Source organism: Hippopotamus amphibius, chromosome 4 (genome assembly GCF_030028045.1).
Source record: "Hippopotamus amphibius kiboko isolate mHipAmp2 chromosome 4, mHipAmp2.hap2, whole genome shotgun sequence".
Classification (NCBI taxonomy): Eukaryota; Metazoa; Chordata; class Mammalia; order Artiodactyla; family Hippopotamidae; genus Hippopotamus; species Hippopotamus amphibius.
In genome coordinates, this window is record NC_080189.1 from 18,964,829 (window position 1) to 18,988,300 (window position 23,472).

At 39.1% G+C, this 23,472-nt stretch overlaps 1 protein-coding gene across 9 annotated transcripts in view; it reads right to left on the minus strand.

Annotated features, from left to right (window-relative positions):
* Window positions 1-23,472, minus strand: part of CALD1 (caldesmon 1) — a 183,938-nt gene that overhangs the window by 23,262 nt on the left and 137,204 nt on the right. For 6 of the 9 annotated variants that reach the window (XM_057732924.1, XM_057732925.1, XM_057732923.1 and 3 more), the window contains 4 exons: window positions 13,860-14,006; window positions 8,139-9,213; window positions 6,769-6,846; window positions 1,466-1,608 (listed from right to left, as the gene is read on the minus strand). In XM_057732924.1, the coding sequence (XP_057588907.1) occupies window positions 1,466-1,608; window positions 6,769-6,846; window positions 8,139-9,213; window positions 13,860-14,006 (1,443 nt within the window). The remainder of the gene's footprint in view (window positions 1-1,465; window positions 1,609-6,768; window positions 6,847-8,138; window positions 9,214-13,859; window positions 14,007-23,472) is intronic. The other 3 variants (XM_057732930.1, XM_057732931.1, XM_057732929.1) reach the window with 2 other exon arrangements.

Below are 23,472 nucleotides of genomic sequence, written 5' to 3' on the forward strand. Positions count from 1 at the left end.
GTGGTATTCTTTGAACATTTTTCATGAACCTGACACTGTTTTAGGGCTTTAACACATTAAACTACGGGCACTTCAGCAAGCTCTACACTCAGCTTACCAGCCTGATTCAACTTAATTTCTAGATTTTTCTATGAATTCCTAATAAACTTAAACTTTATATCCACCTTCTTGCCAATCCCAAGTAACATCTATAGTTTCTACACTTCTCACTCCTTCACACTTTATTTAGGCTTTGAATACACATCTTTTCTTCCATGTGCTTTAGGCTTTCTTTTGGATACTTGTGACTAGATTTCTGCTCAAATTTTTGTGTAGAAAAATTGTTTGGATACAATTATACTTACCTAACATCTCAGCGTCTTAGAACGGCTGGAAATATCCATCCCTAGTAGTTCAGCTTGCTCCTGAATGTTACACATGCTTCGGTATAAGGAGCAGTCTGACTTCTACACAATACCTGCTTAGAACTTTCTTATTTGATACGTGTTCCAAAAACAGGGTCTACAGGCAAGGCAGCTACCAAAGAACAGCCCCATGAGAATCCACGTTACAGGGACACAAGACTCTTTTCCAGAACACCTGGCACAACAGCCAGTGACATAAGAGAGATTGGAATTTGGCACCAGCGGTCGGAGGGAATGTGTGTATAGGAATGGGGCACAGAGAGTCAGGTAACCAGGTGTCCACGGCTGGCTTCTGCAACTTGAGTCCTTTTGCAAAGCTGATGGGAGGTTCTCCATACTCATTGTACCTAGAAGTGAGGATTTGCCTGCATATACTTGTCTATCCGCCCTGAAATCAATCGCCCAGATAGTCAACACGATGGGGGAGGGGATGAGGATGGGAAGCTGAAGCTCTGCAAGAGGGTTTTCCAAATTGGAGCATCAGTTGCATGCCCTCTTCCTCTTTCTTAGAGACTCCCAAGGCAAATTAACATCAAGGGCTCTCAAAGTCCTGCGGTAAAGAGATCTGACTCATTTAGTTTCACCCAATATTTCCAAAGTATTTGGCCACAGGGAAATCTAAGTTTTGCGCAGCAATTTATTTACAACCTTTAGAAAATACACTCTTTAAAATGGTACTGAGAAGAGTCTCTTATGAAGTTGGCTGGACCATACAAAGTTAATCAATGACAGTAACTCCAGCCATAATGTTTTCTAATAAGCTGATCTTACATGAACATATTAGGCCAGTGAACAAAAACATGGATGCCAAGCATGATTTGCCTTGCCAAATAATGGGAAAAGCAGATCAGACCTTTCTGAGCAATGCCTGCTGGTCTCCTGTTAGTGACTGATAGCCTGACTTGCTGACTGAGTATCTCTAAGACAATGGCCAATGACCTCACAACAAAAGTATGTTGCCTGTTAGCACATTTCTGTCTGGAAGCACAGGGTAGGGAGACTGATTTTTTTTTTCTTCCACATACGAACACAGTCACTGTTAACTAGTCACTACTTCTTACCTGAAAGTATTCTCTGTGTGTTTAAGTTTGTGGGTCATGAATTCTCCGTTCTGTGATTTCACTTCTGTAAATCCCTTCTTTCCATCCAAGAAGCTCTTAACTTCTTTGCTTTCTTTGTCCTTTTTAGTCTTCTCATCTTTGATCTAACCCATGGTACATATCAGGAAGAAACATAATGATAATAATCTTATTAGGTTTTGGTTGGTATCACCAAATAAGACCCAACATTGTTAGGAAGCCAGAAAACTCAGAAGTAAAATAAACCACCAGAGAATGATGTGGTAGAGCTGGAATCAGAGGGAATTCTTAGAGCATGAGCTATGGTCCTCCAGCATCTGAGCAAAGACCTTGACCACAATTTTAAGAGGTCGAGATTATCCCTTATTTCACTGAGGTTTTATTTTCAAAAGTAGTGGAGGTGTTACCGTTTGGAAACTATTATGTTCTGGGAACTCCACATAAGAGTGGTTGTTTTCAGTTCCCATTGGGAAGAGCAATTATTAGCGTGGCCTTGATGGGAGAGTGGCCAGGTTGCTTGGACAGATTTCTTCTTGGATGAAGGGCACTTCTTTGAGAAGGACACAAATGTGTTGAGGAGGAAATAAGAAACCTACTGAGTTAGCCAGAACTGTCAAGCCAATTTTGGCAGATGTCAGAGGAAGACCACCTAGTATTTTAATCAAATGAATAACTAGGGTCCCCAGGATAGAAGACATAATAACCCTACCTTTAGGGGGATGACTCAGAGACCTGTGGGGCCATGTTTGTAGTCACCTAAAGCATTAAAGATAGAATGGAACAGCAAAAATTCCAGGGTTGACCTTGACTTCCATTGAAAGTAATAATTTAGTCTCTGGAAGTGGCTTTGTGATTGTTGTGGGAGACAGAGGAAGGTGATACATTGAGAGCAGGTATTAGCTTTAATTTTTTTGGTGGGTTTTCTGTTACAAGTTCCTCACAGTAAATGAGCCAGATTGTTTCAAAGTATACTGAATTTACATAGCTTTTTGGGGGATAAAGGAGTTCAAATCACTTTACCTTTATCATCTCACCCATTCTTAAAAAAGGAGTGTGAAAACAGGTGAGGCTCATCATTGCTCATTTCAAGAGAAACAGTGACAAAGCAGTAACGTTGTAAAAAACCTAAGGAGGAGGGTCAGGGAGTAAAAACTCAGGGGCTGCCCAGAATGGTCTCCCCTTACCTAAACACTCACCTCTCTGCAGCTATTATACTTCAGATACCTAACCCCTGCCAAAGCGCATGTTTTACTGAGCAGAGGACATTTTTTTTAGCTCTTTTCCGGTGAGACTTCAGTAGTCCTTTGCCTGATTGCCTTTGTTGGGTATTATTTGATTAAATTACTATGGATGGACAATTCACTACCACATTGCCCTAATTAAGACTTTAATCTTTCTCCAAGGGACATATATCTAGGACATCCCTTGGACATGCTGAAGAAAGGGGGCTGTTATTTTGCCATTCTCTGTGAGAGCTTTGTCTGAAAGTCAGGAAATCTGAATTTTAGTTCTAGGGCTGTCAGCAAACTCGCTGTTACTTTAGGTCACCTAACTTCTCTGGAATGTTGGCTCCATGTACTTAAAAAGAGAGGGGTGGACTAGATGATCCCTTTCTAATCTTTTATCCTGTGATTTCCCTCTTGGCTCCAGATTTGTCCTGAGAGGTGACAGAGAAGAGAAGGAAGGTCCTGGTCTGTCCTACAGCTTTAATGCGGCTCCTTGCTGACTGTGCTTGCCTGATGGTAAATCAGTATTTATTGCGCAGGCAGGGGCAAGCAAGGTCTCTTCTCATTTTGATCTACCATTGTTGGGTATATCTCCAGAAACTATGGACTGGAGTTTATATTCTGGTTAAGAAGTATCTGGGGATACACGTTTAAGGGTGAGGGGGTCCCATTTCAGGGAACCCCTGGAAGAAATTGTGAGTCAAATCTCACAGTTTGTGGAGCACTATACAGAGAGAAATTCCCTTTAACTCATTTTTCCTATTTTGGAGATATTTCCAGTCTCCCAAAATGTGTTATCTAATTTACTGACCAAAAATGTGTGTAAAATAGATTTGTAAAACAATACATATCTAAGAGAAGAAAAATTCCTTTTTTTGAAGCTCTGCCTTTATTGGCAAAGTTATGGTAGATGGTATGCTCATATTCTCTTTGGAAGACTTTCTTAGAAAAATTCCCAATGAAATAATGATAATTTGATGCTGACTGCAAATTATTTTTTCTTTCTGGGAAATGAATAAATAAAGTAATTCCATAACACTTTAAGAAGCACAGTGGGTTGGATTCTATAGCAGATTCAGCCTAAGCTAATGGGATATTCTGAGCCCACTGGGAAAAGTGTTAGAGCCTCTAGATCAGAATGTTACCATGAAGAGAATCTATGCTGATGGATTAATACGGGGCCATGTATCCTGAAGGAGAAGTGCTTCCTATGCAGATAACCCCAGCATATTCACATGAAAGGCTCTGGTCAAATGGGATCATTGGGATAACACTATGGATATCTGGGATATTCAGTGGAATAATGCATGGGTGTGTGTGTGTGGGGGGGGGGGGATTCCAGTGACATGCCCTTGTGCCAGAGAGACACTCAAAAGGTTGTGAGCAAGTCTGAAAGGACTGAGATGCCAGTCTCTGTGTTGTATCGCTTTGCATCATTTGATTCCAGAATAGTGATAAGAACTGGTGCAAGTCACAGTTATTCAGACTAAGTTGAACATACTTTTGTTAGATTCAGAAGCCTCAATTCTTTTTCCAAGTCCAATGTCTATCACATGGATGTCCTTACTACTGAAAGTCTGGTCCACGGACAACATGGATTTCACCAGGGAGGTGAGGCTTCACCCAGATCCACTGAGTCAGAGTCTGTGTTTCACAAGATTGCCAGGTGATCAGCATGCACACTGATGTTTAGTGAGAGGCTTTGGCTTATGTGATATGAACATCAGTTTCAACATTATATGAACAGGTCAGGTGGAAACTGTTTTCCTGTTAGAGGCCAGGACGAAAAAAGAGCTCTGGGGTTAAGAACTAAAAGGGGGCATTTTATAGCACAGGGAACTATATTCAACATCCTATGATAAACTGTAATGGAAAAGAATATATTAAAAAATGAACGTATAGTACACCAGAAATGAACACAACACTGTACTTCAACTATACTTCAATAAAAAATTAAAAAAAAATAAAAGGAGGCATTTTATAGTTGGGGAAGAGAAAAAGCTAAATTAAGTTTCAAGGTTGCTGGTCGTCTGCGACCCACTGCCACAAAGAGTTAAACTGCAGTGGGAGAAAGAAGGTTTTCTGTAAAGTATTGGAGTGACTTCTGGAAATGTTGCTCACCTGATGTTTGCGTTTACCTATCCTGCATAGCTCCTTGAAAGGAAAGAGGTGTTTTTTTTTTTTTTGGAGTGGGGGGAACAGAAAGGTGGGATGTGGGGGGAAGGAGGAGGCTATTTAAAATGGCTAAATCATGTAAAATATGATTTAAAGTTATCTACATGAAGCAACTACACAAAGAGCTGGAGAGGGGGAAAAATCTAGTCATTCAACTAGTAATTTATGTATGCAATGTTAAAACAGGAATGGCAGATTTTTTTTTTTTTCTTTTTTTTAAGCTTGGGTTGAGGAGCTAATCTGTCCTTGTGTCAAAAAGAGGCCAAGTTTTGGGACACTGGAATGTGCTGGAGGGCAAACCGGGAAAGAGGCAGGTCTGAAATCATTATACCATGGCCACTGTTGAACTGGGGCCTTATCTGAAAAGAGGCAAAGGGTGACTGGATGACTGCTGATGAGCCCCTTCTAGCTCGAAGACACAATGCAGGGACACAGAATCCTCGGTTATTAAAAACAAATCACAGCTTATAACTGAATTAAACCAAGATGAATTCAAACAGTTACTCAGCCTCTCCTCCTCCACATAAACTTAATCACTGAGTTATGATTTCATGCCCTCTTCCTTCTGCACTTAAAGATACTCCCCACAAAAGACTGGCTTTAGAGATGATCCCATGTGGGGTATTTCTGTTGGAGTTTAGTCCCAAGGTAATTTTCTTTTTTTGGAGGTAAATTTGTAGGTGTTCTTCTGTTACCAAATGAAAACAGTGTTTACCAACATACTCAACAATTTCTTTAGCTGCTTCAATAGAGCCAAATTCAATTTTCTAGTTACTAGCATTTATGCTTTCTCCTGCTTTCAGCTGGGCAGTATTCACATTCAGTTTTCACTCCCAAGCCACCACAAGTTCTATTAGAAACAGGGAGGAACACATACTGTAAACAAAATAAACATAGCATGAACTAGGAGTTCTTCCTTTGTACATGAATCTTAGGAAAAATAGTTTAAGAAATAACTGTCCCCCATTTAATCTCATCTATTTGCTAAATACAGATTTTTCTGTGTCTTAATCTATGCCTAACGGGTAGAGAAACGCAGCAAGAGTTCACTTGAGTTGGAGCTCAATAGCTACAATTCAGTCCCATAGGCGGAGTAATTCCAGTCTTCTTACCTTTGGTAATTTAGTTTTACCATGTTTAGGTACTCTGAGCTTACTAAATACTGCTGCAATTTCTAGGATTGCTTGGAACTAATATAAGCATGATGGTTAAAACAAGGTCAGGCTTTCTAATGTGGCATTTTAATTATGTCGGTGCATAATGACATTCTCTCTGGAGCAGCCTCTGGTCCACTGACTTGCGTACTTACCTACAGTCAAACACCCTGGCACCAGCTCCTGTATGTGCCTCAGAAATGCAATGCAGAACATTGTGCCAAACTTTTCTTTTGAAAACCAAATATCATCTTCAGTTCATCAAATTTTCTACTGAGATGTGTGGGAGTGTTTTTCCCTTGAAAAGTTAAATTATTAATCAAAGCCAGTTGGAAATATTTCATGATTGAAATGAAAGTAGGGTGACTCAAGGAAAAAAAAAATAGCACTTGGGAGAGTAGAAAGTGGGAAAGATTGATCAGAGGAGTGTTTTTCAAGCTTTCTGACTGTGACCCATAGTAAAAAAACGACCATTTATATCACAATGCAATACCTACTGGCCACAATGCCCTCTGATATTTTCTATTCTATTTCATTTTTAAAAATGCAGATTGACACATTTAACTAATTTGGAGATGCTTTTAGTTGATTTCACCATTCAATGGATCATGAGTCATGCCTTGAGAAACACTGGGTTAGAGGTTACAATTTTGAGATTATCAGACCTGAAATGTCATGGAACACTGCTCTCTGTTGCTTTATGACTAGGTTCTTTCTCAATGATATTTACCTCTTCTTTTTTGAAGGCAGGCTTGTCTTCTTGGGACTTTTCTCTTTTAGCTTGCATTTTAGCCCCCCTTTCTTCTTCCTTTTTATTTTCAAGAATGGTAAGGTCATTCATTTAAAAGAAGCCCCTGCTAGCTTACAAGAGTGAGAGGGTGCTCAGGTCACTCTGCATGTGGCGTGAAGTGACTTCTCTTTGGCTGTCCCAATGCTCACATTTCCCCTGTGCCAGTGGTTCTAAACAGCAATGTGGAATAGTTTACTCCCACCAAAATCTTTTCTCATGAGCCTGCCATCATGCTCACTGAAATCTAGCGTGACGTGGCGCTTCTAGTGCATGTTGACAAACCTCGTGTGTGGTTTGGTGCATTTTGTGCCTGATCATCTCAATGGTAGCTGTGTTGAGGAGCCCCTTGTAAGAAGCAGGAGTGAAAGACAACTTCAGTGCAATACAGACTTAGAGAGTTCTCTCTGGAAAGGTGAATACACAAACATCTTTTTGATTTTTCTTTTCTTTTCTTTCTTTCTTTTTTTTTTTGCAGGGTAGGTGGTGGTGGTGGTTAGGTATAGTGCTTTTAATGCAGCCTTGCAGACAGACAAAAAATGTTTCCTAGATTACAAATATTCCCCCAACCCCATTTCCACCCTTCCTTGTGCTACATAAATTTGTGTCACCCAGATGGTAAAAGAAGCAAAATGTGTGCTCTTAATTACCAGTCAGTTTTAAGTTGATGCTACCCCAGATGAATGGCTTTCTGCAAGTCTACATTAAGCTCAGGTCTACATGATGGCAAATCAGGGTTTTGACATTTTTTTTTTTTACAAATGGTCCAAACTGGCTCCTTTCCCTCCTTTATTACCAGTGAATTCCAAGGGGGTTGTTTTTGCCTTCTTAAGATGATATTTCTGACCATGATTCTTCATGTCAGTTCCCCACCCCAACTTTCAGCATCTTTTATTAAATGCCAAACACACAGATAAGGTGAGGAGTTATGGTCCTCCTGCCTCATGTAGACCTGTAGATAGAGGTAAGTTTGTTAAAAGGAATGAGTTTAGATGCAGTGCAGAATCGTAAGTCAATGCAGCACCACCACATTTGTCATCTTTGGGTTAATTCATTTTTCTGGTATTCATAGCAACCAAGCACAGAGCAATTCACTTCTCTTTGATTGTACCAGTAAATTTTGGTTGGTGGAGTATCTAGCTATCAATCGATTGCTTTATGCTTGCATTGCTATGACCTAAAAAAATGAACAGCTTGCCAAACGATCAAGCACGTGGGGCTGTAGGAATGTGGCCTCAGTCCCAAATTTGATGTGCATTACATTTCTTGTAAGTCACAGGCATCACACATTTGGTGCAAAATGTTTACTGTACCTGTTTCTTTTGGAAAGCTGTCTGAGGTTTATCTTCTTGTACTTTCTTTTCATTGACCCGCTTCCCTTCTGTTTTCTCCTCTACCTTTCCCCCTTTTATCTTTTTCTCTTGCATTTCCCTTTTTTTCTCTTCTAGTTGCTTCTTACGTTTTTGCTCTTCTACCTTAGCTCTCTCTTCCTCCTCTGCCTTTGCCCTCTGTCTCTCCTCTGCTGCTTTTCTCTCCTCCTCCTTAATCCTTTCCCTCTCCTCTGCCTCCCGTCTTTCCCTCTCTTTTGCAGCTGCTTTCTCCTCTGCTTCCTTTCTTGCTTTCTCCTCTGCTTCCCTTCTTGCTTTCTCCTCTGCTTCCCTTCTTGCTTTCTCCTCTGCTTCCTTTCTTGCTTTCTCCTCTGCTTCCCTTCTTGCTTTCTCTTCTGCTTCCCTTCTTGCTTTCTCCTCTGCTATCTTTTGTTCTTGCTCGGCTTTAATTCTTTCTCTTTCTTCTGCTTCCAACCTGGCCCTTTCTGCCTCAGCTCTTTCCCTTGCTTCCTCTTCTGTCTTTTCACTATGGGGAATCTCATCTGAGCCTTTTTCCCTCTCCTCCTCTGTCTTAGGCTCATCGGCACTGATTTGCCCGTTTTTCAGTGACATTACTCTTTCCTCCTCTGTTTCTGCTGTTTTTTCTTCTACCACCACCTCTACCTGATTTTCGTCAGTGCTCCCTTGCTTTGGCTTCTCTTCTTCCTCTTCTTCCTTTTCTTTTTCTTCTTTCTTTTTCTCTTCAGCATCCATCCAATCATTCTTCTGGTGCGACTTGGTGACTGTTTCCTCTATCTCATATCTTTCTTGGCTACTTTCACTTTTCTCTTCCTTCTCTGCCGTTTCATTTTCTTCTGTGTTATTTTGCATTTTTCTGCTGGGTAGCGACGAACTTGCATCTGTTATTGTTGGGTCAAACTCCTTCTGCCGCTCTAGAGCTTCCTGAAGGCGTTTTTGGCGTCTTTCCTCCCGCCGAGCCAGGCGCTCCAGGAGTGCGGCCTCATCATCGCCTTCCACCTGCGTGTTTGTGGTGGTGGTCTTGATCTCCTCGTCGGGCACACTGGACAACAGAAACAACACCAAAGACAGCTTGCTGATTAATTGGTCAGCTGAATTCATGTGCTGTGCCACTTGGGAACTATGGCAGATTATATATATTATATATATATATATAATCTTTGTAATATATATATATGATCTTTGTAATATATATATATATATATATATATATATATATAAAATCTTCACATGTATAACCCCAAATCAGTACATTCCTGCCTGGCTTTCAACTGACAGCATATGCAAATCTTTGCCCATGGTCTTTCTCTGGCCACGGGGAGTCTATTCTGTATACCAGAAGTGCTCTGAGTATGAATGCCACCTGGGCATTTTGCCTCAAGCAAAAATTGATGAGCATTAGTGTATAAATATCTCAGCTCCCCTCACCTTTGGAATTAGATAGCTCTGAGGTGCCTGCACCGCACTGGGTCTTAGGGTTCCCCAGTGGAATTAAGCTCCAGATACCCACCGTGGTAATCTGCTTGGTAATGAAACCTTTATTTGGTTGCCTTCCCTTGTCTTTCTCACTTCCCCTCACCACTACCAGTTTTTCCTGGGATCATGTTACAAGTAAACTATTTGTGCTCAAATCTTTGTTTCAGAATCTGATTCTTGGGGAACTCAAACTAAAACAAGGACCAAGCAGAAAAAAAGAATTCCTCTTGTATCATATAGTGTTCCCACATGTTGCCAAGTCATCTGGAATTCCTGATTTGGGTTGCTGGAACACAAAGTACTTTGAGAGGAAGGGAGCGTACGACGTTATAGTGCAGAGATGCTATACTTGGGCCAATGACCCCCATGGTGGAGCCGTCTAACTGTCCACCACAATTTATGCTCCTCCTTCCTTAGTCAGAGGGAAGTGATTGCCCATCAAGGATTATGTTTCCTATCCTACCCTCTCCCTCGCACCTAGCTGGGGCCACATGACCAATAAGTCCAATGAAATGTGAGCAGAAGTGAGACGTCCAGATGAGGACAAGCAAGAAGCAGAGGTACCTTCTCTTCCCTTTCTATCTCTGTCTGCTGGCTAGATCAGAAGATTCCAAAGCCCCTGAAGTTGACAGAGTCACAACAAGAAAGAAGATAGGGGACCAGTTTTACCAGCTCGAAATACCCACACTGGACTAGTATGTGTTATTGCATTAAACTACTAAAATTTGGGGACTCATTGTTAAAGCAGCTGATGTTGCCCTAACTACATTTTATATATATATATATATATATATAATGTAGATGGAGTATATATATATACCATCTACATTCTTTGTCAAGATTTCTATGAATAAAAGTTCTCTTGCCCTTCTTTTCTACAGTAGACAAAGAACAGTTAAATTTGATGTTTATAAAAAAAGAAAAGAAGATCTCTAAAAACCAAACTGTAGCATGTCCATCACCACACTCACTACTGCGGGATGCTGGACACTGCCCACGCCAGGGGTTTTGGTCTTCACTGCAGGAAACAACCAGTCATGTGATACTAGGACTGTGACCAGAGTTGGAAGAATATGTCTTGTAATGTTTAGAAACTCCATCAAATTTCATGGTTCATACCAACCTTGGCCCTTTTGAAGTTCTAGTTCACTTAATTTTGGAAAAACACATTTCACATTTAACAACAAGAAATGGCAGACTAAAGGCTAGATTTTAAACTTTCTTGGCCTTAGCTATTGCTGTAAGACACTGTCTCCGTGAATTAGACACATAAGGATTAAATTTCTCTGAAAATGCAAATAGTTTAGAATTTAAGGGGAAAAATCTATATACATGAGGCATTTTGAACAACTGAATTCCAATAATTTTTAAAAGGTACCTCAAATTCCAAAATGCTAGCTGGCTTAAAGAACCCTTGATTTAAGAAACAACAGACTTAACTGAACTTTCTTTACTATTTATAAATCATGGCAGCAATCATCAGTAGAAGTTGAGAACCAGTTAGTTGATACTTATTCTTCTTGGTGCTGACTAGTATGTCAGAGGTAGATCACATGTTATCTGATCTGAATATGCACTACTAAAAAAAAAAGAATTTTGTATTCAATCAACAGCATGAAATAACTAATAATAGTAAAATATGAAAAAAGGAGAAACACAAGTAGAAGCAAGATTTTAAACGCAAGAAAACTACAGGCACTAGTAATTTTGTAAGGCATTGTTGATTACTCACTAATAACCAGATTCACAAAAGGCCTTAAAATGTCATTTTTAAACTCTTTCTTTCCCATCCCCCTAAGCTCAAAAATAGAAAAGGCAGTGAAGACTATGTAGCCCTGATCTGTAAGACTCTGCTACCATCTTCCTAATAATGGTCAAAATTACTGGGTGCAAGCACTGTGCATTTTACAAGGGTGAATCAAAAATTATCCATACTCTGGCTGTAGAATTTATTTTAATTTCTCCTTCTCCACCTTTTGTTTTATTAAGACCCTCAACAGATTGCAAGATGCCCACCCATACTCTGCTTTACTGAGTCCACCAATTCAAATGCTAAACTAATCCAGAACCCTACTGACAGACACACTAAGAAATGTTTAACCTGGGCACCCTTCAGCCAGTCAAGTTGACACATGAAATTAACCATCATAGAAGATAAGTAAATTCGAGGGTGAGTCAAAAATTATCTGCACTTTGGCTGTAGCATTCACTTTTTTTTTTAATTAAAATTTTTTAAGCTCTTTATTGGAATATAATTGTTTTACACTGTTGTGCCAGTTTTTGCTGTACACCAAAGTGAATCAGCTGTATTTATACATATATCCCCATATCCCCTCCCTCTTGAGCCTCCCTCCCACCCTCCCCATCCCAGCCCTTGAAGTCATCACCCATCTTTTACTTTAACTTTTAGAAAAGACACATCATTTTTCAACATAATCTCCTTGATTTTCAATACACTTTGTCCATCTGTCAACAAGCTTTCATATTCCCTCATTAAAAAATGTTTTAGGCTGAGCTGCGAGCCATCAATGCACTGCTGTCTTCACTTTTTCATCAGAAGTGAATCTTTGCCCTTGTAGGGCTGATTTCAGTGGACCAAACAGGTGAAAGTCTGATGGAGCAAGATCAGGACTATAGGGGGGATGCTTTAACACCTCAAAATGAAGTTTCTGCAGAGTGTCAACAGTGTGGGCAGAAGTGTGTGGACATGTGCACCCTTAGACCACAAAAAACGAATCATTGCACGCTGCTCTTCTTGTGTGCAAATCACAAGTGGGGTGTCCATTTTTGCTTGCACCACAGTCACAAATGAACTGATGTAATATATTCACACCTGCATAGCAGTGACTGGGGAGACAGGAGCCTTGAACGGAAGGCACTGATAAGACAGTGCAGCCAACAGAAGTTTTAATATAACCAGAGTGCGGATAATTTTTGACTCCCCTTGTACATTTATTATCATCTCATTTAAATTTAACAACATTTCTAAAAGAAAGGTAAAATTTTTATTTTCATTTAGCTGAAGAAATTCAGTTAGTGAAGGAAGAGTCAAGTCGGGGTTCAAAGCCAGGTAGTGAACCCCAGAGAACAAACCTCAACCTCTTTGCTATACTCCCTCTCTAATCAGGAGCTACTTACCAAGGGACAAAGTCTGTTTCTGTACCTAACCAAGAACCTTCCTGATTGAATCACCCTGCCTGCCAGCATTTCACAACTGCCTTCAGAAATCCGCTGTTGTACCCACTTAAATTCATGTTAAAGAGGCCAGAACTCTTTCCCTTCAGAATTTTCTACATAGATTGAATGAAGGGGATTGTCAAATATAATGCATTCACAACACACAAAATAAAAGAATCTCAAATGAAAACCACACAAAAGATCTTACATGGTGATTGCACTACATCTAACCAGTACATAATTTTAAAATAGAATTATTTTTTTCTCCATCCCTGCCTGCCCTGCCCCAACAAAATCCTCATCTTTTCTATACCTTGGTGCATATAAATGATATATACTAGCTATTAGCATAACGCACTGTGTGACCTTGTATTGTGAACTTGGAAAAGCTGCTCTTGAAAAAGTTAAACTTATTGAGTATTCTTGACTTTCTTGATTTCTACCAGGACTGGTACAGGAAAAAAGGCAGTACTAAACTCATAGCTTGTTTGAATAATTACATTAAATTAAACAGGATTCTGCACCTTGCTGAATACTTTAGTGATCAGAAAATACTGGTTTAGGGTGTATATCAGGAATAATAAGACAAAAGTAGGCAATTCATGCCTACTTTTAAAAAGCCAGTATTATCTGCTACTGGTAGGTACAGAGGACTATTAAACTAATACATCTTCAATTCAAAACAGATAACAATACCCTAAAGAATGAATGTAAAGAGTTTTCCTTATTTAAGGATATAACCTTTAGTAAATAAAAAATTACTAGATCACAAAAGAAAATAAAATCCTTCAACTGAGGTGTGTTTAGGGGATGGGATGGGGGGCGGGGAGAAAGGAGTACTGGTGTCCTAATGTCTAAATCAGATTGACTGTCCAATCTGGTTAGTTGCCTAAAATGGCCACAGAAGAATTAAACATGCTAGAGAGACTGAAAGAGTTGAGTTGGGCTGAGAAGGAAATGCTTTGCCCAACACATTCCTTTCATCAGACAGGCTAAAAAGCAACTGAGAAATTCTCCCTTCCGAAGGGACAGTACCTGTTCTGGGTGTTGACCTCCACCTGGTCGGTCACCTGTCCCAAGGATTCTTCCTCTTGCTTCTGCCGCAGCCTTTCCTGCCGGGCGCGACGGCGCCGCTCCCGGGCGGCCTCTTCCTCATCATCATCGTTCCGCTGGTAGGCGATTCTGCAATATCACAAAGACAACCTCTTGAGCTTGCCAATTGCCCACCATCTTCGTCAGCTTCTTGGCAGGATCAACCCTGAGCTTGACTACTTACTGAATCACAGAGTTCTAAAAGGATGGTTCTTGTCCTTGAGTTTAGAGACCTGATCTAACTAGTTTTTAAACTTTTAAGTATCTGAAAAGCATTAGTCCAATAGCTACAGAGGATAATTTACAGTGAGCAAATAACAGGTTAAACTAAAAAAATTTACACAAAAGCCACTTTGTTTGGAGACTGAGGGTTAGCATATTTAGATTTCTTTACAAAGCTGATGACTAGCATGTAAGATTTAGAAGCAGAAATCCAAAGAATTGAACAGAAAGTACTCAAAACACTTATTGAAAAGATTCAGCATGTTGTGTGAATTATTTGTGGATGTATTGTCACAGAGGTCAGAAAAGAATCAAGTTACATTACCAAACCAGGACTTTGCATTAATACACCAAACAGCTAACTAAAACCCAGAGCAGGATATCCTCTTTGCTTGGATTTAATTTTTTTCTTTTAGTTCATTTTCACTGAAGAAAGGTGTTACTGACAACCGAAAGGAGGCTTCACAGTCAGTGCAGTGCCCTCTAAGGCCCCCTCTATTGTTCTAAAACTGCTTTAGTCTCCCACCACCCACGTGCTGGGCACATCATGGGAGCCCACAGGTGTGTATTTAGATAGAAACCTAAGGGCTAAGGCAGGTAGAAGAGGCACAGAAGGTTTTGCATCCATATATGGTATTTAGCTTTCCTAGTCAATCTGAAACAAAGAACTATTTAGGGAAATTATACAATCAATATCACTAGTTAGATATGTTTCCCCTAACATTTATTCCCAAGTAAAGAATCGGCTCTGGGGAACTGCAGATGCTCAGACTCAAGAGGAGATGGGCTGCTTGGTTAACCTGGCTGCTTTGGAAGGAGGACTGCGTACTGAGATACAGGGTGCTGAGAAGGCACAGTAATGCCGGCTGGCCCAGGGACAAGCTGGCCTGGTGTTTCCACGGGTTGGAATGGAGCTGCATTGTGCAGCAGACTGCTTTTTCCATTGGAGAGTTAACATGCTTTTGTACAGTGTTACTTACATATCTACAAATAGAAATCTAGATATATAAACATTTCATGCTTATCAGTAATGACTAAGCTAAAATAATTTACAAATGAAAGAAAACAAAACAGCAGAATCATACAATTTATACCAACAAAACAAACCTAATAGGACTGATGATGGTTTGCTCATGTTAGACTTACAAAGTAGGTATTTTTAGATCCAGTACTTTCCTTTATCTATCTTTTGACTTCAATAATACAAATGCCATGAATGTTTTTTGACCTAGGTATCTTACAAAACCAAGATGAACAGCTCTGAAGGTTGGTTGGTTTGTTCTTTGCTACTTAAGAATCTGTGACTTCATACTTGCTAAAATGTGCTGGTGTGCACTATTCAAATGCCAATATAAATACACTGTCGCTTAGTAACTCTATAAAGCTGACTGGTTTATTTCCAAAAATATGGAGAGAAGGGCAGTGTGATATAGTTAAAGGATAACTAGGTTAATACTCAGAAAACCTGGTTTCTAGAACTGGTCTCTCCCCAGCTTACAGCCCTTTGGTTAACCTGCATTAAACTGCCTTGTAAGTGGGTGACAATCAAATGAAATCATGGGTGTACTGTGGTAAGGCATGTTACAGGGTAGTGTTTTGTTGTTATTTGGAAAGGGCAGTGGAGGAGCTGCTTTGTGAGGAAAGATGAGTCCAATTTTAGACTTGTTGAATTTGAGGTGACAGCATGACATGATTTGAATGTTCCTTTCTAATTCAATCACATTGTAGTCTGCAGTCAAAAGCCCTTCCCAGTGGTTTGGCTTCAGTCTTCAGATTCTTGGCCTCATGTTCCTTTGGCTTATTTCTCAGTAGACAGCTTTAACCACAGCAGGGAGAACAAGTCCTTAACGACTGCTTCCTGAGCTAATCAAACAGAAAGTCTTAATTTGCCCCTCTGCATCTTTGGATCAGCCATGAGGCCTTGGCTATTACTTGGGGCCTTCCTCTTCCAAGACAGACAAGACATATAAAAGCTCCATATGGGACATCCTGTGCCAAAAACAAAGCCCTCCCCTCTCCTAGTGGAATCTCATTTGAAACCCTTAATTCCCACTATACCTGAACATCTCCAAGATGTTACCCTCTTCCTCCTCCCACCCACCTAATGTGCTTCATGGTGGATGCTGTTGGCTTTTAGTTCCGACACAACCCAGATTTGCCATCTGTCTCAGCCAGGTCACCCTCAGTCTTCCTTCATCTTAGATTTCTCATTGGAGGAGTGGCCCTGAACAACCAGATCACTGCCACTGTCTCTTCTAACTCTTCTTGCTTCGTCCAGCCTAAAATTTCTAATCACTTTCCATGGGTAGACTGTTGCCTAGGATACACAGTTGCCAGAGCTAGATTTTTGAGGACCTTTTATTGCTACTAATAAAGAAACATGTTAAAATGGTTTTCAAAGCTAAAAATAAAGGAGCCAAAATGGTTTCATGGTATTTTGAATCAGAACGTGCCCAGTTGCTGGCTCAATAATATATCAGTTGACTTTATAAGTGAAATTGTGCCCATGCCAAATGACTTGGTATGTATGGAACTTCTTCCAGTGTGAGCCTCCCTGCATTAGCCCTTAGAGGGAGAGCACACAGTGGTTGCTTAGCTTTCAGGCCTCTCCCGCAGCAACTACCCTTCACATTACTACCAGAGCTTTATTACTTTTCTTTCAAAAGTGAAAAACCTTAGCTGTTAAATTTTTTCTGATTCCAACAGTAACATGCACTTATTATTTTCTTAAACTATACATTAAAAAATGTACAAAAGAGAAAGTAAAAATCAGTTCCCTAATCACACCACTCAGATATGAAAATGATTAACATCTGATGTAGTCTACCAGAACTTTTCCTTTGCATGCATAGATGTTTTAATTTTTAACAAAGTGGGATCATGTTATATATATATATATATATATATATATATATATATATAATATTATTCTAGAAAAAGCTTCTTTAATTTACCTTATTTGTGACAGTTTTAACACATTAGCAAAATATAATTTTCAACCACAACACAGTATTCTATGACTCGATATACTTAATGGATACAGATGTACATGTATATAGATGTACTATAATCTATTTAACCAATTTTCTACTGATGGGCAGTTAAGAGTTTTCCAAATTTATGTTCTTATAAACAATGCTGCAAAGGACATCACTATAGATATGCTTTTACCACTTGTTCAATCATTTATCCAGGAAAAATTCTCAAAAGTTAGAGTTTCTGAGTTTAAGAGTATGCTCATTTAAAGGCTTTTGTTACACGTTGGCAAATTGCCCTCCAGAAAGGTATATAACATCGGCAATGTATGTGAGTGCTAATCTCACCATAACAAGATATATCCAAAAAGACACAACATCCTTCATACGTCCACATGATAGCACAACAACTCCGCTTTAGGCTTCAGTTAAAGACAAAGTGTTAACATTTCTAATTTTCCACACACCAGATTTAAATGTATTTGAAATGCTGCTGACTAGTAAAAATCATACCTAACCACCCACTGGGTTGTAATAAAAGCATAACAATCCATTTGTTCTTTCTGTGAAACTTCAGCAGATGCTGTCGGTAATCAGTCTACTGTATCCTACACTACAGAGACAACTGATGTTCCCAGATGATTCAGAAGCAGCGGAGGACTCGAAGTTCCTCTGAATCATCTGAGAAAGATTAAACTGTTTATTAGAGTTGTAATCAAACACATTTTATTTAAAAAATGAGTAATCCCAAATGATATGTAAAGCACCTTTTATTAAATAAAATGTTCAACTGACCAGAATTCATGACTTTCCCACCCAGACTGGGTGTCAGCAGGTTTACTCTGGAGTATTATGCTTTGTTTCTGGGTAATTGCCCTTGCTCATCTCTTAGAGAACACTTGGAGAAAGGTGTGATTGATCTTATGACAGGAAGCTCAGTGCTGCTGGCAGCAAAATGGCTCATCACATATTCGGGACAGAGATGATCTTGTGTGTGTGTGTGTGTGTGTGTGTGTGTTGTGTGTATGAATGTGTTGAACGATCTCAGAAGTCCATAATAATTACATGATGTTATTTGATTGTGTCAGTGGTATGAAAAAAAGCAGAAAGGTCTGGCTTTTCTTCCATTCGCAGAACCATTGCCTGAATATCCTGGGTGTTACATTATAAGAAAAAACAGATCTATGCAATGGGAAAACTCTCTTGGAATGCTGTGGCTTTCACACCAAAGACTTTTTAAGCCTTTACCACCAGACCTCTACTGCCTCAGTGTACTCAAGTAACACGATAATCGTGTTACAGGCTGTGCCTTTTAGATAGAAAGTTCAAATAAATAAAAGTATTGCAGACACGGCAAACAATGAAACCGCTGAGGACTCCGTGTCTTTACATTGGGCTGGGCCAGGGTCTAAATGCACACCAGATGAGAGAAAGAGGAGGTGTCAGAGGCTTCCACTGTAGGACACTGGAGCAGGGCACTAGCTGTGACCTTGCCCCAGTGTCCCCCTCACCCCATCTTCTCCAGTAAATATTCTTAAGACTTGGTCAACACTGGCAAAATTCTTGTTATAATTTCATCTACAGCATAGAGTGTTTTTAAACCCCATGCTCCCCATAGCTTGAAGAATGTTACTGTTTCCTTTTATTTCCATTATTTTTTATTTTGCTGTTTTCTGATTTGAGACTGCAGTACATGATCTTTAAGTTTTCAAGTAAAAATGATGGCAATAACATGTTATTAACAAGACAAGACTGCTTATCAGGAAACCATGTTTAAAAACAGAACAAGAAAAAGTAATAACCATTTTATGAGGGGGCTGATTTTATTACAAGTTTGAGAGCACTACAGAAAAGATTTAATTTTCTATATCTTGTAGCAATGGTTACTAACATTTAAAGAATGTGGATCCCTTTAAAATATCAAGAAAAATTAAAATACATGACAGTTGCTTATACTTTTGTTATTTATTAAAAAATGTTTTATGAAGTGTCTATAAACTCAACACTACATAAAAAGGAATCTGTATCTTATAAACCACTGCATTTATACATATTTGCAGAACAGTATTTCATACCTGAAACATAGTCTTATTTATTATACTACAGAAAATAAATTTGGGAATCTTTTCCAATAATTTCACCACTAGAGAACCACTGGTATATAGAAAGAGATTACCAGAATGCCACTGAACAGACTTTGACCTGTCCACTTCAAGTGCTTTTGCATCCTTTAACATTCCTTGTGCTTGGTAAGAGCAAGTACAGACCCACAGATTAAGTGAGGAAAACCTTGGTTAAGTGAGGAAAACCTCGGTTAAGTGAGGAAAACCTCGGAGAAAATAAAAGGCTCAAGGCACTAAAATGAGGCCTGTGTACAGAAGACTTAAAGACATCCCCATTCAAATCAAAGTTTCCAAGTCTCTCTGTTTTCCTTAATTATTTCTGCCGCATCCCTATATTTTAAAAAGAGAATGTGGCACCTAAAATTCTAACAGAACAAATAAATTCGTTACCTGAAAAAAGGAATCATCATTTGTGAATTCACAGTAACTTGTAGGCCAGTAGACACTTAGAGGAACCCTAAGATCAGCTTTTATCTCCCTACATCCTCATGTACCTCTGCTTTCGTGCAAGGAGTCATCCAATAGAAGGTGGTGCTGGTTGAAAAAGATTTCAGGTTGTAACTGAGACACTCAATCCCAAACATGATTCTGCCCCCAGCTTTCTGCAGCTGTACATTCCCCAAGAAGGCCAGACTCATGAGGAAGACTGACTGGGCTTCACAGCTGCAACGGACTTCTTAGTCAATTACAATTCTTTGATTTCCATCATTCTTGGTTCTGCCAATGTCATTGTCTTAACCTGGGTCTTGACATGGGATCCAACTTAGAGTTAAAACCTCATGTGGGTTTAAAATGTGGTCATCAACTATTAGAAGGCAAAATGATTCATACGTACTTCCAGTATTGTTTTTCATGTACTAAAAAACCCCAGTGATTTTCTTTCATAATATGAAATACAAGCAATTCTCCAAACATATCCAATTAGCTCTGTGAATTGCTCAAATGCTCTTAGTAAAATTTCAAGCAATGCTAAGATCAGAAGAGAAAATCCTGAGCTACTGAAATGAGTCATATTTGCTCTGCAGATTTACTGTATATTTGAAAGTTAAGAGAGGTTTATAGATACATTCCAGGCTCTTAAATATGATTTTGTTTATATGTGGTATCTGTAAAATGTTGTGGTTTCATTTACTGCACATAAGGTCCAATTCTGAATGTTTTTCTCTTGGATTCCTTAACAGAAAGGCACTAAAAATTACAGTGGAGGGAAAAAAAATCAAGAAAATAAAAATATTTTCAGGTCAAAATATGTTTAGAAATGAATTAACAGTCAATTGGTCTATAGTAATTAATATAGGATAGAATGAAAGAAAGCCCCCCTCATTTAGAATATATGTAAATATATTTTTTTTTTCTGGTAGGGAAGGTAAAAATATGCTGAATTTAACTGTAGGATTCATTGCTATGTCAAGGGTGTGCCTTTTATGGGAGTGTAGGTATGCAAGGGCATACATTACTCTGAAGAAATTTACCCCAGGAAGAGAGGTATGTCCCACCCCCATCTTCCCATACACACATACATTTGAGAATTACTAAGGTTTTCAAGCCAGCCATAAATTGTGGTTCTCAATGGTAAGACTTTGTGTACTTGCACACTTAAGCATTCTTATGTATGTTGTCACCACAAGTTATCACCACATAATGGTGACATTCCATAATCACATGAGTTTCTATAACCACAGACCATGATGGGGAAATGTGTTGCAGAGCAGAGCAGAAAGGAACAACATCAGGCAGTGGGAGAAAAACCTCTTCACTTTGCCTCCACATACTCTCGTAGCAGGTTGGTTCTTAGCATCATTAGGACTGTGATGTCCTGTCAAACAAATAGATTGGGTCCGATTGATCACGTGTGGTGAGAAGGAACTTGGGGAGTAGGGTCAGTGGTGATTCTGACTCAGGGTTGCATGGCTAACTAAGGGCTTATGGGAACACAGTGCTCAGAGTGGTCTTGCTCTGGGACAGGCAGACCCCTAAGCTTAGAGACTCACTCCTGAATTGATATAGAGAGTCACACGCAATTTTAAAAAGATGAATTTGAATTGTTTGGGGTCCGTATTTTAAATTAGGAAGACGTTTAGCATGAAATATGTTGTACCTATGAATGACTGTATAGTACACGACCACTTAAAAGAGGGATGATGAAACAAACACCCATGTACCTACTACCAGCTTAAACAGCACCAGCACCTTGGAGATCCTTATGTGCCTTCCTCAGCCCCATCCCTATCTCTTTCTAAATGCCTCCAAATACCCTCTAACCTGAATTTTTGACTAATTTAATTATCGTCTTGCTTTTCTTTGTAGTTTTACCCCCAAGGGATACATTCCTAAACAATTCATTTTTAGTTTTGCCTTCTTAGAACTTTATATAATCATACTATATACATTTTGGGATTAGTTTCTTTCACCCAAACATTATGTTTCCGAGATTCATCTATGTTTACATGAATAGCTACAGTTTATAATGAGAGATGAGACACAGCGTTTCCCAAACATTTCTTGAGATTATATTTTGGATGAGATAAATGTCTAATTTTTATTCAACTGGTGCCATGTTCTTTTTAAAAGTCCATAGATGGTTGGTGATATTCAGTAGAAATAAAATGAATCTGGATTTATTTATTGAACTGCTATTTTTTCACATTTATTTTTTAAAGGAACAATGCATCTGTCAAATCTGTTAAACGCAGATTTTGGAGGGATAATTCCATGGCCGTTTCCTGAGATAAACTAAAATATATTTGTTTTTGGACTGAACTTTCACCACTCCCTCTATCCCACCCTATTCAAACAATAAGCTTGGTCAAATACAGACAGTTCAGTTTTTAATTTATAAATGTTTAGAAAGGGTAGGTATGGAAAGAGAAGATTGATGATGGAGAAGATGTATTTTACTCCTCACTTGATAAGTCAAGTTTGATTTGAAATGAACGACATTTGATTTGAAATGAATGACAACAGTAAGAGAAATGTTTAAGTGGCTAGTAAGATAACTAAAATAAAGTAACCAAACTTTCCTCTCTTTTAATTCTAATTTGACATTCAACTGGTATAAAACGTGGCTGATACAGGATAAACCCAATTACTACTTGTATTTTCATAAACATTACCTTTTCTTCATCTCCAACCTAGGATTCTTTGTCTAATAAGAATCTTAAATAAAATATCATTAATAAACTTAGGCTTTTTAAAATGTTGTCAGTCAAAAGTAAAATCTGATTTGGGGTTGTTTTCTGACTGCCATATCTATTAAAGCACAGTCTTGCTTTAATGTGCATAACAGATGTGGATAATAAACCTTGGGCTTAGGTAATTTATTTTCAAGTAAAACATGATAAAACAATTCATCAGACCTGGGTGCCTATGACTAGCAATGCTACATTTTGCCAGTTCTTTCTCTCACATGTAGGTCTGAACATGGATATACAACTGATGAAAAAACTGCCTTAGCGCAGGGTGCGGGGAAACCCCCACATTTCCAATGGCCGTTCTAGATCCAACTGCATCTGACCACAGATATACAAACAAACAGATTCTTTTCACAAACATAATCTCCTAGAAATAGAAATTTCCATTGCCATCTTCAAATGTAAAAATATGAACTCATTTTAGATGAGTCTTATACTTAGTGCGATCTAGAAATTAAAATATTATCACCTCATTTGAAATATGTGTGTGATGCAGTACAAAGGTTCATAATTTCGCGTGGTGGAGCTATGAATTATGCTACTGCTATCATGTTGCTAAACACTGGACAAAAAAACATAGTGACTGGTAAAACAAACAAATAAACAAACAAAAGATGTCCTTAAGTGGAGATTACGAACCTGTGACTAATTAGAAGGAATTCCTGTAAGGGAAAGTGGTATTTCAGACATGCCGACGAAATGATACATGGCATGTGGGTACCGCTAACTGAAGTCACGTGTCCTATGTCAGCTGAGAGGATTCTCAGCATCCTCTCTACACAGGCAGTGCTTAATGCAGGGAAATTTATGGGTAATGGTTTTTCATAACAGGCCTTTTATGATTTTCTCCTCCCCCAACAGTGCCCTCTGGAGCTTCCCTGCTTCCACTCTCATTTTTCTTAATTCGAAAAAGATTTAGCATTCATTTCTCCTTCCCAGTGCTCTCTTGGCTCCATTTCCCTTGGGGTGGCATGGCCTCCCATCATCCCCACCCCTTTTGTCCTTCTCTCTCCTTCAGAAACAGAAAGCTCAAATATACTGATAG